This window comes from Hyperoodon ampullatus (genome assembly GCF_949752795.1).
Source record: "Hyperoodon ampullatus genome assembly, chromosome: 4".
Taxonomy (NCBI): domain Eukaryota; kingdom Metazoa; phylum Chordata; class Mammalia; order Artiodactyla; family Ziphiidae; genus Hyperoodon; species Hyperoodon ampullatus.
Genome location: NC_136917.1, coordinates 37,792,948 through 37,819,576, shown reverse-complemented (window position 1 = coordinate 37,819,576; position 26,629 = coordinate 37,792,948). Strand labels below are relative to the sequence as shown.

The 26,629-nt window shown below is 51.4% G+C and overlaps 1 protein-coding gene across 1 annotated transcript in view; it reads left to right on the top strand.

Moving 5' to 3' along the window:
- MYO9B (myosin IXB) overlaps positions 1–26,629 on the top strand; it is a gene marked incomplete at its 5' end in the record, with an annotated part of 71,498 nt that overhangs the window by 27,379 nt on the left and 17,490 nt on the right. Inside the window, 15 exons of the mRNA XM_079703080.1 lie at positions 3,677–3,739; positions 4,209–4,308; positions 4,575–4,675; positions 6,609–6,738; positions 9,875–9,964; positions 11,328–11,444; positions 11,794–11,928; positions 14,527–14,648; positions 16,668–16,809; positions 17,502–17,706; positions 18,720–18,798; positions 21,274–21,387; positions 22,899–22,938; positions 24,012–24,134; positions 25,004–25,084. Coding sequence (XP_079559206.1) covers positions 3,677–3,739; positions 4,209–4,308; positions 4,575–4,675; positions 6,609–6,738; positions 9,875–9,964; positions 11,328–11,444; positions 11,794–11,928; positions 14,527–14,648; positions 16,668–16,809; positions 17,502–17,706; positions 18,720–18,798; positions 21,274–21,387; positions 22,899–22,938; positions 24,012–24,134; positions 25,004–25,084 — 1,642 coding nt within the window. The remainder of the gene's footprint in view (positions 1–3,676; positions 3,740–4,208; positions 4,309–4,574; positions 4,676–6,608; positions 6,739–9,874; positions 9,965–11,327; positions 11,445–11,793; positions 11,929–14,526; positions 14,649–16,667; positions 16,810–17,501; positions 17,707–18,719; positions 18,799–21,273; positions 21,388–22,898; positions 22,939–24,011; positions 24,135–25,003; positions 25,085–26,629) is intronic.

The following is a 26,629-nucleotide window of genomic DNA, read 5'->3' as shown; positions in this document are numbered from 1 at the left end:
GTGAAAGCGCTGAGTCCTGACCACTGGACCACCAGGGAGTTCCCCCTCACGCCTTATTTTAAATCTGCTTTTCTCCCATGGGTCCATATTTTGCACAGTTGTATCTGCCACATTGCAGAGCCTCTGACCAGCAGGAAAAGCCCAGCGTATCTTACTGGGTAGAGGACACAGAAACAAACTGTTTCTTTAGTTCCAGTGGCTCCTTGGGAGCAGAGACATCAAAAGGCTGCACATGTTTTCCTAGGTCCCAGGCTGGCTCTGCAGGCCAGAAGCCAGAGCCTTTGCTGCCAGTGGGCAGCGCTCCCCGCCTTCTCCGCCCTGATCGCTCCTTCCTGCGTTCTCCATTTCATGTCCTGTGGCTGCTGGAACAAAGTACCACAGACCGATTCGCTCAAAACAATAGTTTATTCTCTTACAGTTCTGGAGGTCAGAAGTCCAAGATCAAGGTGTGGGCAGGGCCACGCTCCCTCCAGAGGCTCTAGGGGTGGATCCCTCCTGGTCTCTTCCAGCTTCTGGGGGCTCCAGGCATCCTTGGCTTGTGGCCGCATCACCCCAATCTCTGCCTCTGTCTTCACGTGGTCTTCTCCCCTGAGTCTCTCTGTGATCTCCTATTCTGTCTTTTGGGGCACTTGTCCTTGGATTTAGGGCCCATCTGGACCATGAAGGAAGATCTGATCTCCAGATCCTTCACTGAATTATACCTGCAAAGACCTTTTATCACAGTCACAGTCACATGTTCCAGGTAGACATGTCTTCTGGGGGCCACCATTCGATCCAGCACACCAGCAGGGCTGGCCCTCAGCTAAGTGGCCACCCTGTCCCACCTCAGCTCCTGTCAGGCTCAGGGCCACTGTGGCCCTTGGTGGCTGGATCTCATAGACCAGCTTCAGAGTCCTATCTATGACCTCAGATTCAGGAAAGGAAGTCCTGCCTCGGCCCTTGACTGTAGCCTGCCCACACTCCGAGGAGGGAGGTACACTTCCTGTCCAGGGAGCAGCTGCCGCCAGCTCACGAGGAGCAGGCCCAGACCCGGTTCTGCTTTTGGGCAGGTGACACTTCTCGATGCCACTTCCCGCTGAGGCCAAGGGTCAGGGGCAGTCCAAGTCTTCCCCCAGTTCCCCAATTTGCAAGGCCTCGTCTTCCTGTGGTCTCAAGGGCTCAGTGCCAGCGGGATCCCTGGCTCCCTCAAGACCCCCTTAGGGGCCTAGGCTCCCAGAATGATCAGCAAAGGGGAGGGGCTAGGGCCAGTCAAATGACAGCTCGGTGCCCCTGAGAGGTCGCTGTCCTCCCCCATATGCCGACACAGTAGAGGGAATCGGCTACAGACTGAGATGAAAACGCGAGTCTAGGAGCAGACGCAGCCTCCTCCCCCAGGAAAACAAACTGCTGAGAACTACAAGTTACTGGCCAGTGGAAGGAATGGAAGAAAATACGGGTTTGAAAGAAGAGACAGCACAGGCTAAGCCCTTGGAAACCCACCCATGCAGGTTGTGTGTGTGCATGTGTCTGTGCAAGGCTGCAGACAGAAGACTGCCATCCTGTGAGAGAGGCTGGCAGCATCCAGCAGGCCCTGGACCAGGGGCCCGACCCTGCCACCCCTCGGGCACCAGCTTCCTCTTCTGTGTAACAAGATGGTTTCAGATGAGGGTGACCTGCAGACCTGTACAGCTCACACACGTGGTGATAGTAGATCCCATGAGAGACAGGGCCACTGCCAGGCTCAGGTCCCTGCCAGGCCACCTCCCTCCTGTGGGGTCCCAAGCAACATGTGGCCTCTCCCAATTTTTAGCACCTCATCCAATCCATTGGTGGGAGCCACAGTGCCCATCCCTGGGGACATTTAAGTCCAGGTCATTGAATCCCTGCAAAACAGTGCCTAGAACCTCATAGTAGATCTCCAACATGACATCCGATGTCCAACAGACATCTCCAGATGTCTCTGTTAGCATTGAGGATGTGGCCGCAGACATGCCTTATTCCTGCCCCAGAGCCCACATAGCCTCATGGACCCAGGTCCTTCAGATGTCCATCAACTGATAAACAGATAAGCAAAATGTGTTGTGTCTGTACGTGCAGACTATTATTCAGCCATAAAAAAGAATGAAGTTCTGGGCTTCCCTGGTGGCGCAGTGGTTGGGAGTCTCCCTGCCGATGCAGGGGACACAGGTTCGTGCCCCAGTCTGGGAAGATCCCACATGCCGCGGAGCGGCTGGGCCCGTGAGGCATGGCCGCTGAGCCTGCGCGTCCGGAGCCTGTGCTCCACAACGGGAGAGGCCACAACAGTGAGAGGCCTGCGTACCGCAAAAAAAAAAAAAAAAAAAAGAATGAAGTTCTGATACACGCTACAATGTGGCTGAATCTCAGAATCACTGGGTTGAGTAAAAGTAAGCAGATACAATATTCGGTTAACCCTTGAACAATGCAGGGGTTAGTCGAAAATCCAAAGATTACTTAGAGTGGGTCCTCTGTATCTGAGGTTCCTCCAAATCCATGGTTCCTACGTATCTGGTTCCACATCCATGGATTGAACCAACTTCAGATCACGTAGGACTGTAGCATTTACTATTGAAAAAATCCACGTATAAGCAGACCCACAGTTCAAACCTGTATTAGTCAAGGGTCAGCTGTACTGTACATACTAAATGAGTCTTTTTTTTTTTTTTTTTTTTTTGGCTGTGCTTGTTCTTTGTTGCGCACGCAGGCTTCTCTAGTTGTGGTGCACGGGCTCAGTAGTTGTGGTGCGAGGGCTTAGTTGTGGTATGTGGGATCTTAGTTCCCTGACCAGGGATCGAACCTGGGCCCCCTGCATTAGGAGCACGGAGTCCTAATCACTGGACCACCAGGGAAATCCCCTATTTTTTTTTAATTCTAGAAAATCCAAACTAATCTTTAGGGGTTGGTCAGTGGCTGCTTGGGGGTGGGTGGCAGAGAGAAATGACAAAGGGCCCACAGAGACTTCTTAGGGTGATGGATGTGTTCACTATCTTGGTCATGGTGGGGGACTCACAGGGATTTGCATGTGTCACAACTCATCCAGTCACACACTGTAACTCTACTGTGCATCAATTATGCCTAATAAAGCTATTTTTGAAAATTACGTAAAAGGACCCAGTCAAAACTCATCCCGTTGCGTGCTTTGAGTATGTACAGTTTATCGTGTATCAATCATCAATAAAGTTGTTTCAAAAAGAATAGAAAAGTGAATCCATTATCTTGTATTTCAATTTTCAATTAGAGAAACATTTCATGGCTGGGGAGATGGTGGGAGCAGGGTTCGACCTTCCAGTGTTATTAGTGGGCACATGTGTCCAATTGTTTCAATTCCTGCCACCTGTGGGGCATCCTGCATGATGCCAGGTTGGGCTTCCATACAGCTGTCATCCCAAATCTGGTCTGGAGGGCAGAAGTGGCCAGCCCAGGTTCCTTATTTTTATAGATGGTAGTCGTAGGGCGAGGCACATTTATGATGATCGTATTTACCTTTAGAGTAAGATTTTCAACATTTAGGTTGCTTGTTTACCACACTCAAGGTGATTACCTTTAGGTCCATGTGTTTACCATGGGTCCAGGGATGTTAATCTGCAGCTGGCTTTTCCATGGTAACAAATCACTCTTGTTCTTCAAGGAAACAGTATTAACGTGTAACACTTGTCCTTCTTTTTCCTCTTGATGACAGAGCTGTTGTCGAAAAGTACCTGCTTGAAAAGTCTCGCCTGGTCTCTCAAGAGAAGGATGAGAGGTAGGGGGATATTCCCTTGGTGATCCATCACATCTGCCTTCTTCCCTATGAAGGAGAGAAGCAGATGTCCTGAGATGGGGGAAATCTACAGGAGGCCATGGCGGATCTCCTGGGAGCGTGAGCTTTGCCACCTTCTTGTGCCTCCCCGGGGCTTTTACTGGAGTAGGTGCTCAGATGTCTGCCAGAATGTGGTTAGATTAGAAGCATCTCTGATCCACTAGTGAGCAAGACATATGCCCACCGCCTGAGGAATCTACTCGCTGGAGAAGCTCCTGGTTTGATTTTGGGGTTTTTTTTTTTTTTTTTTCTTAAGATATTATAAGAATCGACTTGTTGTCTCAAATTTGTACATAGTTGAGCTGCTGTTTCCTCCCTGGCCTGGTCTCCAAAGCAATATTAGTAGTGGTTTGAAGAGTAGCTGTCACTCGGCCTCCAAAAACAACTTTTTTCTCCTAATTTTGACCTACAGGAACTACCATGTGTTTTATTATTTGTTACTTGGCGTCAGCGAGGAAGAGCGTCAGGAATTTCAGCTCAAGCAACCTGAAGATTATTTCTACCTCAACCAGGTAAACAGCCCCAAGACCCAACCACAAATGCAGCCTCTGTTCCCCACGGGCTCTTTACGCACTGCTGGGAGGTCAGAGGCCTTCCGCCTTGGCCCTCTCTAGCCCCCAAACCGACTCCAAGGAGGCCCAGAGGGGGGGCGGCATAAAGGACCCCATTCATTCCCCACGTCCTGGGCCAGACCCCATCAGTTCCAGCCAAAATCATCCTCGCACACCACCCTCACCAGCCCAGAAGTACCCAGAGCACTGCCGACTTTGTTTTTCAGCATAACTTGAAGATTGAAGATGGGGAGGACCTCAAGCATGACTTTGAAAGACTCAAGCAGGCCATGGAGATGGTGGGCTTCCTCCCTGCCACCAAGAAGCAGTAAGTGGGTGGGCCCAGCCGCCCTGCCATCTCCCACACAGGCACCCCTGGGGCTTACCAGTCACTCTGAGATGTGACCCACCCCCTCGTAGGGGCCTCACTAAGGAGAGTAGCGCAGTGACAGGGGATGCTCGTCATTAGCCATTGAGAGATGCCAATTAAAACCACAGGGCTTTTCAAAGATCATTCATCATTTTAAAATCTTTTTTTTTTTTTTTTTGGCTGCATCACTTGGCTTGTGGGATCTTAGTTCCCCGACCAGAGATCAAATCCGGGCCCTCGGCAGTGAAAGCATGGAGTCCTAACCACTGGACCGCCAGGGAATTCCTCCATCATTTAAAAATCTTAAGCCCCACATTAACAGACTAATTAACAGATTCTGTTAATTAGCAGAAAATACATTATCTCAGTAGATGAAGAAAGAAATCTAGTAAAATAAAATTTGCTCAGGTATATTTACCCAAAAAACAAAAAACCACAGGGCTTTTGCCCAACAGTGTGGGTATACTTCACAGTACGGAGCCGTACACTCAAAAACGGTCAAGAAAGCAAATTTTATATGATGTGTATTTGACCACAATTAAAAATTGTTTTAATTCTTCAAAACCACACAGGGTGTTCTCCACACCTGCCCGGGCGACCAGGATACCCAGAGGGAACATCTCTGCCGAGCATGGTGCTAGGGGGGCACGAATGGGGCCAACTGCTGTGGACAACCATTTGGCAGTTTCTACTACGGATGCGTGTACACAACCAAATGCACACATTTGCTCACCCAGAGACATGCACATGAAGGCACACAGCAGCCTTGTTTATAACAGCCCCCAAACCTGGAAACCCTCCCAAATGCCCACCAACCAGAGATTAAATAAATAAACACATTGTGATATATCCCTGCAGGGGTCAGCAAACTTTCTGGAGAGGGACAGATAGTAAATATTCTCAGCTTCGTGGGCCATGTGGTCTCTGTGGCATGTTCTTCGCATTCTGTTTTCTTTCTTAACGACCCTTTAAAAATTGAAGAACCGTTCCTCCCCACAACCCCACCCAGTGGGATCTTAGTTCCCTGACCAGGGGTTGAACCTGCGCCCTCGGCAGTGAAGGTGCAGACCACCAGGAATTCCCTTAAGAACCGTTCTTAGCTAAGGAGCTGTACAAAAATGGGACCCCAGTTTGCTGACTACCTGGACAACCCCACACACAGCAGTGGTTCTCACTGGGGCCCCAGTTCCGCCCCCAGGGGACACTTGGCCTTGCCTGGAGACATTTTGGAGTGTCCCACTGCAGGGGTGGGAGGGGGGCCGGGTAGGTAGAAGCCAGGTGCCAGCAGTGCGGAGGCTGAGAAGTGCTGGTCGGCAGCATTAAGAAGGGGCAGTGCTATATACACGGTAACACGCCTGGCTCCCCCATCTCACACCTTTTCAGTAAGAGGCCAGATGCAAGTACACATGATTTCACCGAAGTCAGGTTCACAGATGGTGTTAGATGTCAGGACAGTGGTTCCTCTGTGGGGCTGGTTCCAGGGCCTGAAATGTTCTATTCCTTGGTCTGAGTGTCAGTTACAGGTATCTGTACATTTTGTGACTCTTCATCAAAACTCTATACTTGGGGAATTGTGTGCTTGTTTTTTTTTTTTTTTTTTTTTGGTATGCATGTTATGCCTCCATAAAAGGAAAAATTTTAAGCTCCCCCCCAGCACCACTACCACCAAAAAAAAAAAAAAAATAGAGATATGTGCCTCCCAAGTCCTAGTCCACAAAGAGAGTCCCCAGTGGAGGACTGGACATCTTTCGGATTTCATGTGTTCTGACTGGAATTGCTGGTTTTACGAATTCAGCCTCGTTCCCTGGAAACTTGGGCCCAGTTCACTGGAAACTGTTGCTGTCTCATGACTAGGGAAGGTGCCCCGACCTAGGTTCCTTTTCTCCCCCAGGATCTTTTCCATCCTCTCGGCCATCCTGTACCTGGGCAACGTCACTTACAAGAAGAAAGCCACGGGCCGAGACGAAGGCTTGGAGGTTGGGCCCCCTGCGGCGCTGGACACACTGTCACAGCTCCTGAAGGTACTGGCCCCTGTCCTCAGCCACAGCGGCCACTGAGGCCCAGAACTTCCTTCACTGACTGCGCTTCTGTAAACTGGGGCCTGTCTGCCTGCTTCCTCCCACCACCATCTCTGCTGTGTCCCTTCCTCATTTCCTTTTTTTTTTTTTTTTTTAATTGAGGTATAATTAACATACGACATTAGGCTTCCCTGGTGGCGCAGTGGTTGAGAGTCCGCCTGCTGATGCAGGGGATGCGGGTTCGTGCCCCGGTCCGGGAGGATCCCACATGCCGCGGAGCGGCTGGGCCCATGAGCCCTGGCCGCTGAGCCTGCGCATCTGGAGCCTGTGCTCCGCAACGGGAGAGGCCACAACAGTGAGAGGCCCGTGTACCACACACACACACAAAAAAACATGACATTATTTTAGTTTCAGGTATACAACATAATGATTCGGTATCTGTATATGTTGCGAAATGATCACCACAGTAAGTCTAGTTACATTTGTCACCCTAAGTGGCTACAGGGTTTTCTTTTCTCTTGTGATGAGAACTTCTAAGGTCTACTCTCTTAGCAACTTTCAATTATGCAATACGGTAATGTTAGTCACAGTCGCCACGCTCTGCAACTACACTACATCCCCATGACTTATTTTATAACCGGAAGTTTGTGCCTTTGGACCACCTTCACACATTTTGCCCATCCTCCATCTCTGGCGGCCACCATTCTGTTCTCTGTATCTGTGAGCTTGGGGGGGAGTTGGGGGTTGCTTTTCGTTTTTTAAAATTCCATATATAAGTGAGAGATATTTTTCCATTATAGGTTATTAAAAGATATTGAGTATAGTTCCCCTTGCTATACGCTATACAGTTGGTTGTCCATTTTATATATAGTAGTGTGTATACTTTATTTTTTTATATAAATTTATTTTTTTATTATTATTATTTTTTTTTTTTTTTTGGCTGCGTTGGGTCTTCGTTGCTGCCATGGGCTTTTCTCTGGTTGCGGCGAGCGGGGGCTACTCTTCGTTGCGGTGCACGGGCTTCTCATTGCATTGGCTTCTCTTGTTGCGGAGCATGGGCTCTAGGCACGTGGGCTTTAGTAGTGGCTCGTGGGCTCTAGAGTGCAGGCTCAGTAGTTGTGGTGCACGGGCTTAGTTGCTCTGCAGCATGTGGGCTTTTCCCAGACCACGGCTCGAACCTGTGTCCCCTGCATTGGCAGGCGAATTCTTAACCACTGCACCACCAGGGAAGCCCCATAGTGTGTATACTTCAATCCCAAACACCTAATTTATCCCTCGCCCCACCCTTTCCCCTTTGGTAACCATAAGTTTGTTTTCTATGTCTGTGATTCTGTTTCTTTCTTGTAAGTAAGTTTGTATCATTTTTTAAATTATTTAAAAAAATTTTTTTTTTGGTTGCATCGGTTTTTAGTTGTGGCACGTGGGATCTTCATTGCGGCATGCAGGTTCTTCCTTGTGGCGCATGGGCTTCTCTCTAGTTGTGGCATGTGGGTTTTCTCTCTCTAGTTGTGGCGTGCGGGCTCAGTAGTTGTGGCTCATGGGCTTAGTTGCCCCATGGCATGTGGGATCTTAGTTCCCTGACCAGGGATCAAACCTGTGTCTCCTGCATTGGAAGGCAGATTCTTTACCACTGGACCACCAGGGAAGTCCCTGTATCCTTTTTTTTTTAGATTCCACATATAAGCGATATCATATGATATTTATCTTTCTCTGTCTGACTTACTTCACTTAGAATGATAGTCTCTAAGTCCATCCATGTCGCTGCAAATGGCATTATTTCGTTCTTTTTTATGGCTGAGTAATATTCAATTGTATATATGTGCCACGTCTTCTTTATCCATTCATCTGTTGACGGACACTTGGATTGCTTCCATGTCTCGGCTATTGTAAATAGTGCTGCTGTGAACATTGGCGTACAGGTATCTTTTTGACCCTTCCTCATTTCAGAAGGACTCCCTCTGGGGCTATCCCACCTCAACCCCTCACTTGAAAGGCTCTTCAAAATTATCGTTTATATATGTATATAAAACTGAATCACTTTGTTGTACACCTGAAACTAACATAATATTGTAAATCAACTATACTTCAATATTTTTAAGAAATCATCTTTTGATCAGTGAGGTCATCTTGTGATTGGACCATCCCCTCTTCCACTTGTCCTCAACCCCAGGAGCACTGGGCAGTGTCTGGTGTCATTTGGGGGGTACTACTGTCATCTGGTGAATAGAGGCCAGGGGTGCTGTTTAACATAATGGAACGCACAAGACAGTCCCCCTACAGCAAAGAATGACCCAGCCCCAAATACCTGTGGTGCTGAGGCTGTTTTCTAAGCATGCATTCCATCGGTGGCTCTTAAAGTGCACCTGCGTCAGGGAGCCCCAGCTCCTGTTGTGCTCATGAGGATGAATGAGCACGTCTGCTGGGAGACCGGGGCTGCTCTGCTACCCCAAAACTTGACTTCTCATGGATGGGACTCGGCAGTCGGGGAGAGCCAGGCCCCTTGCCCAGCCCCTGCACCCAGGCCAGGAACCCGCTCCAACAGCGAGAGCTTTAACACAGGTCGCCAGGCAGCACCTGGGCCCAAGGCCCTCAGTGACACCCAGGCCTGTGTGACCAAACTGTCAGGGCCATCGAGCAAGCCTGTGGGTGGGGTGATCATTTTGAGACACACCAGGCGTAGCACACACTGTGGATTGGCAGCCCTGAGGGTGGGTTTTGGGCCCACTTCCCGGCCCAGCTGCTGGGTGTCCTTCTCCCTCCCTCCCCACGCCTTGCCTCAGTGACACAAGGATCCAGTCCATGAGCTCTCCAACTTTCCTCCCCTTCTCTCTCTCTCTCTTTTTTTTGTTTTTTTAATTAATTAATTAATTATTTTAATTGAAGCATAGTTGGTTTACAATGCTGTGTTAGTTTCTGGTGTATAGCAAAGTGATTCATATATATATGTGTTTGTGTGTGCATATGAATATATATTTAGATTCTTTCCCATTATAGGTTATTACAAGATACTGAATACAGTTCACTGTGCTATACAGTAGGACCTTGTGGTTTATCCATTTTATATAAAAATAGTAGTGTGTATCTGTTAATCCCAAGCTTCTAATTTATCCCTCCCCCCCACCCCTTGACCCTGAAACAGGTGAAGCGAGAAATCTTAGTGGAAGTTCTGACCAAAAGAAAAACAGTGACCTCCAATGACAAACTCATCCTTCCCTATAGTCTCAGCGAGGTGAGTGCCGCCCTGGGCTTCTGTGAGGTGCCAGGCCCGAAAATATGAGTGCTCAGGGCAGAGGGGGAGTCTTTGAGAGCAGCTGGCATGGGTAGTCTTTTTCCTGCCCCTAAAGTGACAGCGGAGAACCCTGGTGACACTCTGGTTTTCATGTGAGCTCAGGTGTGGCACAAAGCAGCCTATACATCTCGCAGGCCAGAGCCGGGGCCACGTGTGTGGTGTCTATGTCCAGCTGCTCAGCAGGCATGCTGGTTCTCACCAGCAGAGGATAGCCACCTGCGGCCCACAGGCCAAACTCGGCCCACTGCCTGCTTCTGTCAATAAAGCTTTATTTTCATACAGCCACGCCCGTTCATTCACATGCTGCCCTCCTGCTGCAGCAGCAGAGCTGGCCTGCAAAGCTGATCCTATTGACTCACCGGGCCCTTGCCCGAAAAAGCTTGCCGACCCCAGGGCTTGAGCATGACCTTTACAACCGTGTTGTGTGGGTCCCTAAATCTTGATAAGGCACCTCTCCCTGGCCTTTGCCCCAGCCTCGATGTTTTCTCTGTGATGTGTTTTTCTTGTGTTTTTACACCTCTAGACGTATAGCTTGGGAAGCAGCAGGAAAGTACCTAGCCGCGGTGGGGGGTGGATTTTTAGCTGGTGGTGGAAGCTGCTCAGGCATCTGAAGTGGGTACTGCAGACAGCTGGAGCCCCCATGGGCAAAGGCACCCAGCCGTGGTACGTGAAAGGTGCCGCAGGTCACTTGAGCCTGCAGCACGGCTGCTCCCCAGAGGCGCCACGCTGAGCAGAAAAAGAGCAGGTACAGGGCTGCGTCCTACACGGCTCCATTTCCACAAAACCAGAGGGACTCGTTCTAGATCTTGATAGCAGGCCAAGTGAGTCTTGTCACAACTTAGATCTGAGAACATACAAAGAAGGAATTCCTTGTATGTGAATTAGACCCCAACAAGCCTTTTTAAAAAGTGATAAAGACCATAGCTGCTTTTAGGCACCCAGTGGTGGGGCCCATGGTGCTCCCAGAACTGCAAGGGACCTGGCTTTGAACCCAGCCCAGCCTCCTGGTTCGTTCTCCCATGGTGCCCTCCCTGAGCCTGCGTTCCCACCCCAGCAGTCCCCAGGGTGCTCTGAGGCCAGCCGGCCCATGAGAAAGACTTGGCCAAACCGCAGGCTGCCGGGTCAGGGCTTCACGCTTCATGCTTGGGTGGGCCAGGGCATCCAAGCTGACGGGACAGCGTGCAAAGTGAGAAGAGGGCTTGTCAGATGAGTTGGGTGTTTCAAGTCACCACTTCAATCTCCCTGTGCATACAGACCTCAGGGCCTGCCCCGCCAAGGTGTGACACCCCCTCTGTGCCCACAGGCCATCACCGCCCGCGACTCCATGGCTAAGTCACTATACAGCGCCCTGTTCGATTGGATCGTGCTGCGGATCAACCACGCCCTCCTCAACAAGAAGGACATGGAAGAGTCCGTCTCGGTGAGGACCACACACCCTCGGCAGGCAACCCATGACATCAGCTGCAGTCGGTCGGGCACAGGACAGTTCTTCCCAGGGCAGGGCCAGGGAACCAACGGGATGCAATTCTCAGGGCCCAGCACAGAATGAAAACCCAGGACTCCGGGCTTGCACTGCAGGGGGTACCGGTTCAGTCCCTGGTCGAGGAACTAATATCCTGCATGCCATGCAGCGTGGCCCAAAACAAAACAAAAACCAAAAATCAGAAAACCATAGTGCTCCTTGTTTAATATTACAGGCCCTCACCACCAGACAGGTTGCCCCTGAGGGAGGGCCCACCAGTAATAACCATTCTCTCTGTCTCCCCCAGTGCTTGTCCATCGGAGTCCTCGACATCTTTGGGTTTGAAGACTTTGAGAGGAACAGTTTTGAACAGTTCTGCATCAACTACGCCAACGAGCAGCTCCAGTATTACTTCAACCAGCACATTTTCAAACTGGAGCAGGTAAGGAAATACCATCTTATTCACCCATCCCACCCAAGGAGGAACAGAACCGGGATCTCCCTTGGGAACTGGTTTGTCATCAAACCCACCCCAGAATTTTTCTCTGCAAAAAAAGGGAGAGTCTGGGAACATTCCCACCCAGCCCAGGATGAGACAAATGGCAGGGATATTTGGGGCCACAGCTCAATTTTGTACCTTCTCTCTGCTCAGACATGAAAGTCCTTTTGGTGGGAAAGAAACTGAGTTGCCTTGTAAGGATTTGCTTCAGTCAACAATAAAGATATCCTGTCTTACGCGTATTCTCACTGAGAAATAACCAGCCGTCTTTACCCAAGTATCATCCTTCCCATGATTGATTCTGATGGGGAAAGAAAACTGATGGGTTTATAGAGATGTTTAGCTAATTTTACTATTACGTTTTTTGGCTGAAACTCACATTTCTCACTTGAAATATGGCTGGTCCGAATTGAGTTGTGCAGGAAATGCAAAATACATAGCGAATTGCAAAGACATAGCTTGGGGGCAAAAAGGGAATGTAAAATGTCTTGTTGATAATTTTTTATGTCAATTACATGTTGACATACATCATACACCTTGGGTATGTTGGGTTAAATTAAGTATATTGTTAAAGTTAACTTCACCTGTTTCTTTTCACATTTTTAAACATGGCTGTTAGAAATTCGAAATCACATGGGTCTCTCACATTATATGACTATCGGACATTGCAGTTCCAGAGCAGGGGCCGCCCAAAGTTATTGGCACGTGGCCACGCTGATTTGTTGACATAGCATCTGTGGCTGCTTTCACGCTACAACAGCAAAGCTGAGTCATCGTGTAGACACCATCTAACTTATAAAGCCTAACATGTTTACCATCTGGCCCTTTACAAAGAAAGCTTGCTGACCCCTGGGGGGTTTTACGTGTGATTTTCAGCACTTTGCTGTGATACAGTAAATCCTGTACATTACGAATGAGTTCCATTCCGAGGGCGTGTTTGTAAGTACAATTTGTTCGTAAGTCCAACAAAGTTAGCCTAGGTATGCAACTAACACCGTTGGCTATATAGTACTGTACTGTAATAGGTTTATAATACTTTTCACACAAATAATACATAAAAAACAAACAGGGACTTCCCTGGTGGCGCGGCGGTTAAGAATCCACGTGCCACATATATACAATGGAATATTACTCAGCCATAAAAAGAAACGAAACTGAGCTATTTGTAATGAGGTGGATAGACCTAGAGTCTGTCATACAGAGTGAAGTAAGTCAGAAAGAGAAAGACAAATACCGTATGCTAACACATATATATGGAATTAAAAAAAAAAAATGTCATGAAGAACCTAGGGGTAAAACGGGAATAAAGACACAGACCTACTTGAGAATGGACTTGAGGATATGGGGAGGGGGAAGGGTAAGCTGTGACAAAGCGAAAGAGAGGCATGGACATATATACACTACCAAATGTAAGGTAGATAGATAGTGGGAAGCAGCCGCAGAGCACAGGGAGATCAGCTCGGTGCTTTGTGACCGCCTGGAGGGGTGGGATGGGGAGGGTGGGAGGGAGGGAGATGCATGAGGGAAGGGATGTGGGAACAGATGTATATGTATGACTGATTCACTTTGTTATAAAGCAGAAACTAATAAAAAATAAATAAATAAATAAATAAAGATCTATAACCACAAAAAAAAAAAAAAAAGAATCCACGTGCCAATGCAGGGGACACGGGTTCGAGCCCTGGTCTGGGAAGATCCCACATGCCGTGGAGCAACTAAGCCTGTGCGCCACAACTACCAAGCCTGTGCCCTGGAGCCCACGAGCCACAACTACTGAGCCCACGTGCCACAACTACTGAAGCCCGCGCACCTAGAGCCCGTGCTCTGCAATAAGAGAAGCCACCGCAATGAGAAGCCTGCGCACCGCACCGAAGAGTAGCCCCCGCTTATTGCAACTAGAGAAAGCCCATGCACAGCAACGAAGACCCAATGCAGCCAAAAATAAATAAATAAATTTAAAAAAAAAACCACACAAAAAATAAAGAAAACATTTTTAATCTTACAGTACAGTCCCTTGAAAAGTACAGTAGTACAGTACCACAGCTGGCATACAGGCGCTGGCATCGAGTGAACAGGAAAGAAGGGTTACTGACTGGAGGAGGGAGAGGAGGTGGGAGATGGTAGAGCTGAAGGATCGTCAGCAGTAGGAGACGGAGGGCAAGCTGCACAACGACTTGTAGAGGATGCACGCATGTGACAATGTACGCCAAACACGTGAACTAACTTAAGTGATTGGATATGCAAATGCACGTTTGCATCTTTGCAGGTTCGCAACTTGAAGGTTCGTATGTAGGGGACTTACTGTAGATGTTTGAGAATGTGTGTTCCTGTGGCTAACTGTTCATTTATTGAATAATTTTATATTTTTATTGTTATATTCCTATTGGTACATTAATGTGCATTCTATGTTATTTGCACATTTATATTTAAATGTGTACAAGCATGCATAAATAAAATATGTTTTTTATATGACGTGTGCTACGTAAATATTAACATGTCCATGAAATGATGAACTTACCGGATACCCCTCAAACCCTGCAGGAGGAGTACCAGAGCGAAGGGATCTCGTGGCACAACATCGACTACACAGACAATGTTGGCTGCATCCATCTGATCAGCAAGAAGCCCACCGGCCTCTTCTATCTCCTGGATGAAGAGAGCAAGTGAGTGTCCACGGCCCAGTGCGCCTGCAGACCCGGGCACCATTCCAGCTCTGCAGCCCCAGAGCCTTACCCCAAATCCATACCATCCCAAGAACTTCCAAGTTGCTCAGACTCACGCGGCCACAAATCCTGACCTCACGTTTGCAAAATACAGTACCATCCACCACAGAAATATTAACACTCGAGATAGCTATGAACTTGGAAACACACCCTCCTGGGAGTCCTCAGGAAAGTATTGTGGGACCTGAATCTAGAAACTGGGCATGGGCTTGGTGCGTCCTTGCAAAGGGCAGGGCGTGGAATTGGGCCCAGGTGCGAGACTCTCCACCAAGCCTGCTGCCCCTCGTCCACAGGACACGATGAAGGCTGGAGGAGGTATTTTTAAGGTGCTTCATGCTTGGTCACCCAGCCAGAGTTCCTGAAATTGCAGACAGCCTAAACCAACAGAAATGTATTCTCTCACAATTCTGGAGACTAGAAGTCCAAAATCAGTATTGGTGGGCTGAAATCAAAGTGTGGGAAGGGCCATCCTCCCTCCAAAGGCTCTAGGGGAGGATGCTTCTTTGCATCTTCCAGCTTCTGGGATCCAGGTGTTCTTGGCTTGTGGCTGTATCACTCCAATCAATCTCTGCCTCTGTAGTCACATCATCTTCTCTCTTTCTGTCTCATCCCCTCTTAGAAGGACTCCAGTCCTATTAGATTAGTGCCAGCCCTAATGACCTCCCTTTTATTTTTTTTGGCCATACCACCACGCAGCTTGTGGGATCTTAGTTCCCCGACCAGGGGTTGAACCCCGGGCCCTCGGTAGTGAAAGCTCCGAGACCTAACCACTGGACTGCCAGGGAATTTCCCCCTGATGACCTCATCTTAACTTGATTACATCTAAGGTCACATTCACAGGTTCTGGGGGTCCGAATATGGACAGTCTTTTTATCAACCACTTTATCAGGCCCCTTGTTTGCTGCTGAAGTCCCCTCAGGGCTGGTGTGAATCAGGCGTACCTCCTGTCTCAGACCAAGTCCCTTCCAGGACAGGACACATCCATCCTAGGCCGGGATCTGGGGAGAGAATGTTCAGACAAGGGAAGAGGCAGGGTGCTAGGAAGGGCTAAATCATCACTCCCAGGAAACTCCCAGAGCCGAATCTGGGGGAAGCGTGCAAGACAGGGCGGGGCTGAGCAGGGTCGGATTTGTCTTTGTTGAAAATCTTGCTATAAAAAAAAAAAAAAAAGAAAAGAAACTCTTGCTATTTTAGTTCATCATGGAGTTGGGGGAATGGGGGCAAGGCCGGAGAAGGCATTGAATTGAATTTTCTAAAATAGTGTGTTAAAATGTTATTTATTTCCACAACTGAGTGAATGGATTTCTCACGCTCCACACCCTGGCCCTGGCAATGATGTGCCTTGTAGCTACAGAATCTCCTCCTCTGCCCCCTGTTAAGCCATGGAGCCAGGCATTGGGGATTTGGAGGCACGTCTTTCTGCCCGTGTTTTGCGGTGAGGCTGGGCAGAGGCTGGGAATGCCAAAGCTGGCTGTGGCATTTCCTTCCTGGGAGGCCAAAATAGCCAGGTACAACGGCTCCCTTATTCTGCCCCCAGCCCCCCTCCCTGCTTCATCCCGTTCTCCCAGCCCCTCCCTCTAACAGAGGAACACGGGCAAGACCCACTCCCAAGACACAGCACCCAGGTGCAGATGGACCTGAGACCAGAAGTCACCCTGTCCTGGGATTATTCCAGGAGCTGCCCATGGTAGGCCCAGGTCCCAGTCTTGCCTGGACCGCACATTCGCGTGAGCACTGGGCTGCTCTGCCTGTTCCAAGTTTGCTCCGCAGCCCCAAGTGCATCACTTTGCTCGCGGCCTCTTCAAGCCCCGTGGCAGGTTCCCGGCCCTCGGCCCCGTGCTCAGCCTCCAGGAGCCCAAGCACCCGCCCACCTCGTCCACGGAGGGCCCGCGACCTGCAACACAGAGTGGGTGACCGGCCGCAGTTCCTGCAGTTAAAGGTCTTACATCCTCTTCCCAGCTTTCCCCACGCCACGAGCCAGACCCTGCTGGCGAAGTTCAAACAGCAGCATGAGGACAACAGATACTTCCTCGGCACCCCCGTCATGGAGCCGGCCTTCATCATTCAGCACTTTGCAGGGAAAGTGAAATATCAGATCAAGGTACGCAGCCATCCGCTCCCATCATCAGTCAAGTCACGCTCTGCCTGGGTGGCGGGAAGGGGACCGTGTCGGTACCCTGGAGGCCCCTTCCCTCTGGCACTTGCTCTGTCCCTCCTCTTTTTTTTTTCTTTTTAAACTTTTTTTTAAATACATTTATTTATTTATTTTATTTTTGGCTGCATTGGGTCTTCATTGCTGCACACAGGCTCTCTCTAGTTGAGGTGAGCGAGGGCTACTGTTCGTTGCGGTGTGCGGGCTTCTTATTGCGGTGGCTTCTCTTGTTGCGGAGCACGGGCTCTAGGCGCACAGGCTTCAGTAGTTGTGGCTCGCAGGCTCTAGAGCACAGGCTCAGTAGTTGTGGCTCACGGGCTTAGTTGCTCCACGGCATGTGGAGTTTTCCTGGGCCAGGGCTCGAACCCGCGTCCCCTGCATTGGCAGGCGGATTCTTAACCACTGCAGCACCCGGGAAGCTCTGTCCCTCCTCTTTATTGCTTTTGCTGGGCGAGGTTCCAGGGCTTTCGGACCCAGTGTCAAACCCCTGGCTCTACTGTCGAGGGCTCCACGGCAGGAGCCACCTCTCTGTTGTTGAGATGCACTGCCCACTAGCCCTTCCTGTGCTGGCCCCCAGGGCCTCAACCGGCACTGGCAAGGGACCACCCGCCTCCATCATCCCTCCTGCTACCCCCCACCAGGACTTCCGGGAGAAGAACATGGACTACATGCGGCCAGACATAGTGGCCCTCCTGCGGGGCAGCGACAGCTCCTACGTTCGGGAGCTCATCGGCATGGACCCCGTGGCCGTGTTCCGCTGGGCAGTGCTCCGGGCTGCCATCCAGGCCATGGCCGTGCTCCGGGAGGCTGGGCGCCTGCGGGCCGAGAGGGCTGAAAAGGCTGCAGGTAGGAGGGTCCCCATGTCGCTGTTGAGAAGAGGGCGCTCATAGTCCATTGCAAAGTGTAAAATTTCATTTCATTTAGCACATTTCCAAGGTTGTACAACCAGCACTTCTATCTGGCTCCCCAAACTCTTTTTTTTTTTTCTTTTCCATTATAGTTTATTGTAAGATATTGAATATAGTTCCCAGTGCTATACAGTAGGACTTTGTTGTTTATTTTATATATAATAGTTTGTATCTGCTAATCCCAAACTCCTAATTTATCCCTCCCGCCACCCTTTTCCTTTGGTAACCATAGGTTTGTTTTCTATGTCTATGAGTCTGTTTAGTAAATAAGTTCATTTGTACTATTTTTCAGATGAGACATATAAGTGATAGCATATAAAATTTGTCTTTCTCTGTCTGACTCACTTCATTTAGTATGATAATTTCTAGGTCCATCCATGTTCTGCAGATGGCATTGTTTCATTCTTTTTTAGGGCTGAGTAATATTCCATTGTGTAAATATACCACATCTTCTTTATCCATTTATCTGTTGATGGACATTTAGGTTGCTTTCATGCCTTGGCTATTGTAAATTAGCTCCCAAGGTCTTTTATTGTCCCAAATGGAAAGTCTGTAGCGGGGTGTGTAATTTAACCTTATCCGCACAAGGCAGGAAGGTGTGTCACCACTTTTCTGTGAGGATAACCTGAGGCCCAGAAGAGCTAAGTGGCTCCCCCAGCGTCACTCAGCTCCAGATAGCAACCACGGCATGCCGTTTTAGGAAGGGTGTCGATCAAAGGAGGACCAAAAGGTTAAAGCCTTTATGAGAAGTAGGAAATAGATGGTGCTGTTTTGTGGAGAATGGAACATTTCACTGTTCCCCGTTCTGCCCAAATTTGAGTGTCAGGCCCTTTTTTTTTTTTTTTAAACGAGCTCAAGTCAGGATCACCGCCTGCATGGAAAAGTTACAAAGCCCTTCGGCTGCAGGCGACCCCCACCCCGCAAACTTCATCTGCTCTCTGTCCCCAGCAGGTCTGGGCTGCTCCGGTGCCCGAGGTCACCTGGGAGAGCTGCAGAGAGGAGCCAGCACCCCGTCGGAAAAACTGTACCGGTGAGCGAGACCTTGATTTATCCCAAGTGAAGCCAGTAGTCAGCGGCATTGTTTAAAATGGCGCCAGAAACCCGACACTCTGAACGCAGGTCGGGGTTGACCAGAATAAGGAACACAGCAGCCGCTTGAACCAGAAAGACCCAGAAGTAACGGCATCTGGTGGCCGCATTTCTGCGAGGCAGGCCTCGTGCATCATCTGCGTTAAGGGGATGTGGGCGGCTCAGTTTACAAAGGATCTTTTCATGGCCGGTCATGACCGTTGGTGGGTGGGGCCAAAGGGCTGCTGGTCTCACAGAGCAACAAGCTTGATTTAAGAGCACTTCCGCCCTTAGCCTGCCTGGGGTGTCCCGAAAGCCGATCAGCTAAGTTCCTTCACTCTCAGTCAGAAACACAGATACACCGTTGCCTATAAGGTGACACAGGGTGTCTTGTGGCCACCTAGCAATGGCCAAGGGTCCTCCACGTACCCCAGTTGCTACTGAGTGTAAAAGTGAGCAGGCTTGTGCTTCCAGGATTAAAAAAGGCTACACTGGACAGACATCTGAGGCCATGACAAAGCCAGGGGAGGGACCCTTCTGGCAGCCTGAGAGAGGCAGGCTGCATTGAGAAGGGACCACTTGGGCCAGACAAGGCAGGCAGGGTGTGCTAGCCATGGGGGCAGCATGTGCAAACGCCCTGGGGCAGCTGAGTCCCCAACCTCTTTCTCAAGACTCAACACATTCCCCAGGAGCCAATCACTAAATTTCGAAACATGAAAAAGTCATTTTATTTTTGAACACTTTATAATAAAAACCCCTTCAGGAGATTCACAAACGCATATGTGTGGAGGTAGAGCTAGCACCTAGGTAAGTGACCACATGTCGTTTGTCTGAAAGCAGCGTGTCATTTTCCTGCTTTTAAAAAGGTGCATTTTTAAATCAGCTTTTTCACCCAAAAGGAGGCAAGAGAGAAAAAAAAAAAAAAAAAAACACGTCCCAGTAAAGTGGCCCCTGACCCACTTGGTCTCCCCAGGGCCTGGCCCCCGGGCTGTGAATCCTGCCCCAAGAGCGCATTTAGTTTATACAGATTCTCCCTTTCAGCTGCTCAATGCTAGATTTCTCATTTGACGGCTCTGAGGAGTTCGATATTAACGCTTTTGAGGACATCATTGCTTTCTATGAAAGCAAGAAGTAAGTAGAAGCAAGGGCCTTCGAACCCAAGACCAGGGAGGCACACCCAGAGGAGCCGTCATCCGAGGTGCTCAGCGCAGCATCCAGAGCAAGAGAGGGGATCGGCGAGCCGAGGGACACTCTCGCCAGCTTTGGCCATGTCAGGGAGGTGTGGGGCTGAAGCCAAGGGCCTCGTTGTCATCAGGAGCTCTGGCCGCTGCACTGACCGCTCAGGGTGTGGAGGTGAAACGTGACCCCTCTGTTGTCTTTGCTCTGTGCCTCCCTGGAGGGTGAGGGAGCAGAGGTAAGTGTGGCCATTCCGGCCCTGGGCATGGTGCATGGATCACAGACAAGGGGCTGCCGATCGGGGTCTTCCCAGGCCAACTGCTCAGAGCTTAAACATGTATTTAAAATAACTGGAACGAGGAATTTTTACAAAAGAGAGAAAGTCCCAGCTCATCCTGCAGCCATCACTACCTCATTTCTAGAAGTTCTATCCAAAACATTTATCATCTAGACATTTTTCACAAATGTCCATTTTCAGAGCATTCAATTTTTGTCTCTAAGCCATTCTCATTCTCACACCTAAAATGTATGCTCAGCCCTGAACCCACGGCAACTGAACAAAAGAAAGCTAATAAGGTTGAATTTTGGGGGGGTAAGGATCTTCAACTAGGGCTTCTCACCCTTGGCACTCTGCTGGGTCACCCTGTAGTAGGGCCGTCCTGTGCACTGCAAGGAATTGAGAGGCATCCCTGGCCTCCACCCTCCAGATGCCAGTAGCGCCCCCTCCCCGAGTCAGGACAGCCAAGCATGGGGGATGGGGGGCAGGGGGCGGCATCGCCCCAGGTTGATAATCCGTGTGTGAATTCCAGTTTGTTCTTCCCAAGGCATTTCTTGAAGCCCACAAGGAGGCAGCCCACAGAACCATCAAGAGAAACTAATCTGCTGCTTCCCACAGAGACCTCCCCGGTCTTCTCTTTTCAGTAGCCCCTTGATACTTTTTACAGACTCCGAAAGGCTCTTAAATGTGAGGCCTTTTCCAGCGATCCGAGGTGCCATGTTGCAAACTCTGTTCAGCCGGAAGTGGCCCCAGCCCCCTGCCTCCCAGGAGGGCGGAGCCTCCTTGGGGTGGGCTGCTGCTCCCGGCTGAACCCCTCTTCTTGGTGCAGGAGGGAGTGGCAGCAGTGTTCAGGCTTCCCCCAGCTGCATGTTTTGGCTCCAGTGGCCTGCGGACGGTCCCGACCGTGCCAGGGACCCTGAGGTGGCGGGCCCGCTGCTCTAACTTGGTCTTCTCTCTATCACTGCACCCCTCCCCCCCACCCAGCGATTTGCATGACCAAATCATCAAGACCATCAAAGGATTGCCCTGGCAGGGTGACGACCCCCGTAGGCTTCTCCAGTCCCTCAGTCGGCTCCAGAAACCCCGCACCTTCATCCTGTGAGTCCCCCCTGAGGCTGTGGGCACCCCCCGCTCCCCCACAAGTGCAACGACCGCCTCCCCACTCCGGACCCCCGGCCCGGCCCACGTGGGCTTCCTGTAACTCTGAATCAGCCGCTCTAAACGCTGCGCTGTCTTGTGGTTCTGTTCTCACACCAGCCGTCGCTAAGTGGTCCTCGTAATACTCCCTCCCCGGTGTCTGCGCTGTGACCCAAATCCTTGCCAGCTCCCCAGTGCCCAGCACAGCTTCACAGGATGCTCCTCTACGAAGCATCTGATTTTCTGCCCCCAAATGTGCAGAGCAAGGCTTGCTTCCCCTTGCCCCACCGCCACCTTTGCCACCGTGAGCTTATAAAGAAGTCGTCAGAAGCGGGGTGTGCGATTTTGCAGGCCTCCACACATCCCGTGACCCTGCTTTGTGGGCGTGCCACGCATCCCGTGACCCTGCTTTGTGGGCGTGATGTGATAAAAAGGGCTAGAAACCACACAGACTAGGTTTGGACCTCCCACTAACTCACTGCATGACCTGAGTGCTCTGAGCATTTGGCCTCTGTCTGTAAAGCAGGGGTGATGATTTTCATACCCACATACCAGGTGGGCAGCAGCCTCAACCAGTGGGCACAAGCAACCGCTCGGGGCTCAGACCAGCAGAGAGCAAAGCTTGTGCCTGCCGTGGAGCCTGTTTGCAAAGTCATTTTTATTATGCCTTATTCCACCCCACCGGGATTAACATGAAACCTGACACACACAGAACCTCACAGCCGATCATCTTGCAAATCTGTGGGGAACCATTTCCTCAGTGGGTCTTAAAAACAGGCCAAGCTGTAAGTTTTTTAAAAAAATCTTTCTCTCCTCTGCAAGATTCCATAAAGTGTCTAAGAGTGTAGGGGTCATCCCCCCTCCCTTGGCCAAAAGATCAGCTTTCATTTTTAACCTTCTGCCAGTTCGAGTCCAAAGGCTCCCCTACCCAGGCCCCAGCTCAGTTCTTTGCGAGATAGACCCCTGCCCTGCTGCCGGGGCGGGGGCGGAAGGGTCTCTGTGGACCGGCTTGATGTTTGCCAACGTGTAGCAAATAGAGCTGGGACACCTGGTAGGCATCAGAGCCTCGCGGGATCCCCCGAAGCCCCATTTGGGGCATCCCACCATCGTCCTGTGAGATCCCAGCTCCCCCATAGCCGGCCCTGTGCTCTGCCCTGTAGATGACCAGCCGCCCCTTCTGCTCCCAGACGTCCAAGTGGCCCCCAGGCCAGGTGCTCCTGCCACCCCAGGGGCAGCCGCTGGCCCAGTGAGGCCGGTGTGCACAGTCACAGGAGCGACAGGCCCCCACACATGTGCAGGGGAGCCCACCAGGTCCCCGGTGAGGCGGCGGCCTCGTTGCACTTGTGCCTCTGGACTCTCTTCCTCTCTCTGTTCTTACTCCATCTAACCCGCAAGGTGTGGCTTGCTGAACTAACCCAGATCCAGACATCATGTTCCTTCTGTTCACAAAATCATTTTTAATATTTTGACAGGAAAAGTAAAGGTATCAAACAAAAGCAGATCATTCCAAAGGTAAACACGTGCGACACCGTCTGACACTGCCTTGCAAGGGCCTGGCTCAAGTTTTTCTGTAAAACTGGGGCGGGGGGGCGGGAGGTGACTTTTAACTTCTCAAGCTTCTTTGATTCCTTCCCTTTCCTATCACCTCCCCCTTCCCCTCTAGAAAACAGTGTCTCCTGTTGAAATGATACAGAGGTGTCTTTGTTTGGGTTTCCTAGAGGCAGGGCCTGTGATGGGGATCTCTGCACAAGTGGTGTTTAAGGGGGAGCTCCCAGGAGAAACCCGAAGCGGGGGAGGGAGGGGGAAGCAGTCTGGGCAGGGTCAGGACCGAGCCAGGAGGTGGGCTCAGCCTGATCCCCCGGGGAGCCCAGGAGTGTTTACCACAGAGCTTACCTCGCCAAGAGGCAATGGGACCCTTCTGTCATATCCCCACATCAGGGGTCTTTAGCTGCGAGCCACCTCCAGAGGGCAGGATGGCTGCAGCACCTCGTGGGCGTCCAGGGAGAGGAGGCCCTTCAGCCAGGGTGGTCCTGTCAGGAAGGGGGCAGCTGTGCACCGCTGGCAGCCAAGACCCCAGCAGCCGGCCTTGGGTCAAGTGCACCCAGATGCTCTGTCTAGTCTCTACGTACAGCGTGCAGATGGAGAGTATAAAGCAACCCCTCAGTCTGGCCAACAGGTAGGACAGCGCTAGTCCCCCTCGTCAGCGACAGTAAGGGTTGGCCCATGAGGGAGGGCTGGCCGGATGAGCGCACATGGAAACACGGGGTGCTTGGCATTCCTTGAGCTGCGAGGAAGGAAGCCAGCACTCCGTAGCTCTTGGCTTCTGGGCACTCGGGCCACAAGAGGCTGTAATCAGCCCTCCCGGAGGCAGCGCCATCCACAGGACACAGCCCATGTTCAGTCCCCCTGTCACAGCCACCAGGCCCACCTGCCCTCACCCTGTCTCTGACAGCACAGCCCCAAGACTGAGCCTCAGAGCTGCCACCCGGGAGGGGCATTGTTGTGGCTCTGGGGACGTCCGAGAGGCCTCCCAGTGCCCGCTGGGGCTTTGGGAGGGCAGGCCGGACCCTGTGTTTCTATCCTAGAACCTGCTGGACTCCAAATCCCTGAAGCTCATCATCAGTATGACCCTGCACGACCGCACCACCAAGTCCCTGCTGCACCTGCACAAGAAGAAGAAGCCGCCCAGCATCAGTGCCCAGTTCCAGGTAGGTGGCCCAAGGGGGCAGGAGGCGGTGCTGAACTCAGCCTGACACTCACATGGCTGGGTCAAAACAAACCCAACACGGGCAGCCTGCTGTTATCCCGGGGATTCCTGACCTCGTCACAGCTTGACATTTGGGGTTGGGTCATTCTCCGTGGTGGGGGCCGTCCTATGAGTTGTGGGGTGCTGAGCAGCGTCACTAGCCTCCGCCCACCAGATACCAGTAGCGTTGTCCAGTCATGACAACCAAAAAGTCTCCAGATCTTGCCAAATTCCCCTGGGGTAACAGAATCACCCTTGGTTGAGAACCACCAAGTTAAAAGAGTCATGAATCAGCATGTGAGTTGATGTGACCACCAAACTGTGTCCTTAGGTCATGTTTCCCTTTTTTTACCTGGTTGCCAGGAAGCTCAGGGACACTTTCCTTTTTTCAGGGGGGGGTCCAATGGCCACTGGCCCTTTTTTTTTTTTTTTTTGTAATTACCTCATGTAGGAACTCCCACAAATCCTTTTTGGAAGCAGCAGGCTAGAGACTAATACCACTGCATCCATGGTCCCTTCTGAGGCTGACCCGTGTTTTAAAACCCTAGAAAGAGTCTGTCTGGTTCCACCACCTTCCCCCCACTTTTCACCTGAGACAGAAGCAGGATGGCCCTGGGAAGATGGTGGCTCTCAGCCATGGGGACCCCTCAGCTCCCTTGGGGGCTCCCCGGGGTAGCACAGCCTCTGGTCAGAATGTCCCGCTGCAACCTCCCATGTCCCACATCAGCACAGATGCCCCGCCGCCGATACAGGCAGGTGACCTGGCTCCCCTCCCACCAAGGAGTGTGTCCTTGGGGGTCCCAGCTCAGCACCTTCCCCCTCTCTCCCCAGACGTCCCTTAATAAGCTCCTGGAGGCGCTGGGGAAGGCAGAGCCCTTCTTCATCCGCTGCATCCGCTCCAACGCCGAGAAGGTGAGGGGCTCCCATGTCTCGGGGGAGGTCAAAGCCAAGCCGAGGTCTGGTGGCTCGGCAGGGGGTGTTCCTGTTGTGGGGGGGCGGTGCTGGGAGCGGGGAGGGCTGGTCAGGAGAGTCCTCAAGGAAGCAAGTGTCCACACAGGTTTCGGGAACTGTAAAACGTGGGCTGTAGCCGGCTGGGGGTAGAGGGGGTCAGCAGGAGGCAGCAAGGGCAACCTGGTGACCAGCCAAGAATAGAGACGTCCTCTGGAACATGGCGGGGCCCCAGAGAAAGTCTCTTCGAAGAGGGACAGGTCGGGGGTGCTCTTCAGATATATCCCAAAGGCAATCAGTGCAGAGAATGTGCTGGAAGGGAGAGGCTGAAGTCAGGCAACAGGTAGCACAGAGCCTGCCGCTCATCCTGAACTTTCTGGAAAGACAGAGCACCAGTGGGGGCCAACAGTGGCGGGCTCAGCCCTTGCAGCCAGGCTTCCTTCTCCCCAGGGGTCCACCGGCCACTCCATCCCCTCAGGGACTTTGCTGGAGGCCATTGGGGACCTGGGCTCCCTCCCAGGCACAAACCGATCTCTGAGCAAGTGCCTCCTGGCAACTCCGTTCATGCACGCTCTCTGTCTCCACTCTTCCTGTTTCCCTGCCTCTCCCCTGCTCCTGGGACGCTCTGCTAACGTCCAGAGCCCAGCTTGGCCCTGCCAGGTGCCACGGCTTTCCGTCCCCAGGCGAGGACCTGGACTCACCCTGTCTCCCCTCCCTTCCCATTCCTGGTCCCCCAGTGGAATCTCAGAGATTTCTGTCCCCCTTCCCCACCTTCCACCAGCAACAGAATCAGGCCCGTCTTCTCCACCCATTCGGATTTTGCCTCAGCTTTGGGCAACTCGGCAAACACTCCGTCAGCACCTGCTTTGGACATGGGCCATGCCTGCAGATCAGTCTTTGCTGTAGGGGGCGCTATGCTATGCTTTTTAGTGTATTGAGTAGAATCCCTTGTCTCCAAGACTCCGCCACATACCAGAAGCCCCCCCCCAACCCAATCATGACATACCTCCCCTCATGCCCTTCCCTCCCCTCCATCCACTTAAAATAACCCCCACCAGCATGGAGTCCAGGCCCCTGAGCTCTGGGCTGGAAGCTCACTGATCCAGCCTCATTTCAGCCCCTCCTCCCCCTCACCCCCACCCCCAGCAGCAAGCGTCTCCCTGCATCCCTGTCCACCCCTCGGCTTCCCCTTCCTCCTTCGGGCCTTCACCCAGCTGCTCCCTGCCCACCCCCCCTGCCTGTCCTCTACTCGGCCCTCAGGACTCAGCCCAGGGTCCCCTCTCCTGTGACACCTCCCACGGGGGCCCCAGCAGTGTGTTCTGTCTGCCAAATCCCCACTACTCACCCTGATACGTGGCACAGGGTATGAGTTTAACAGATTTGGAAAGGGGCCTTTAGGAAATAACTCTTTGCAGCAAATTATCTTGAGTGAGGCAGTGAGAAGTGGCATCTGTCTCCCGGACAACAGGGAATAGAGCAGATCAGATGGCCAAGTTTTCTAGAAGAGAT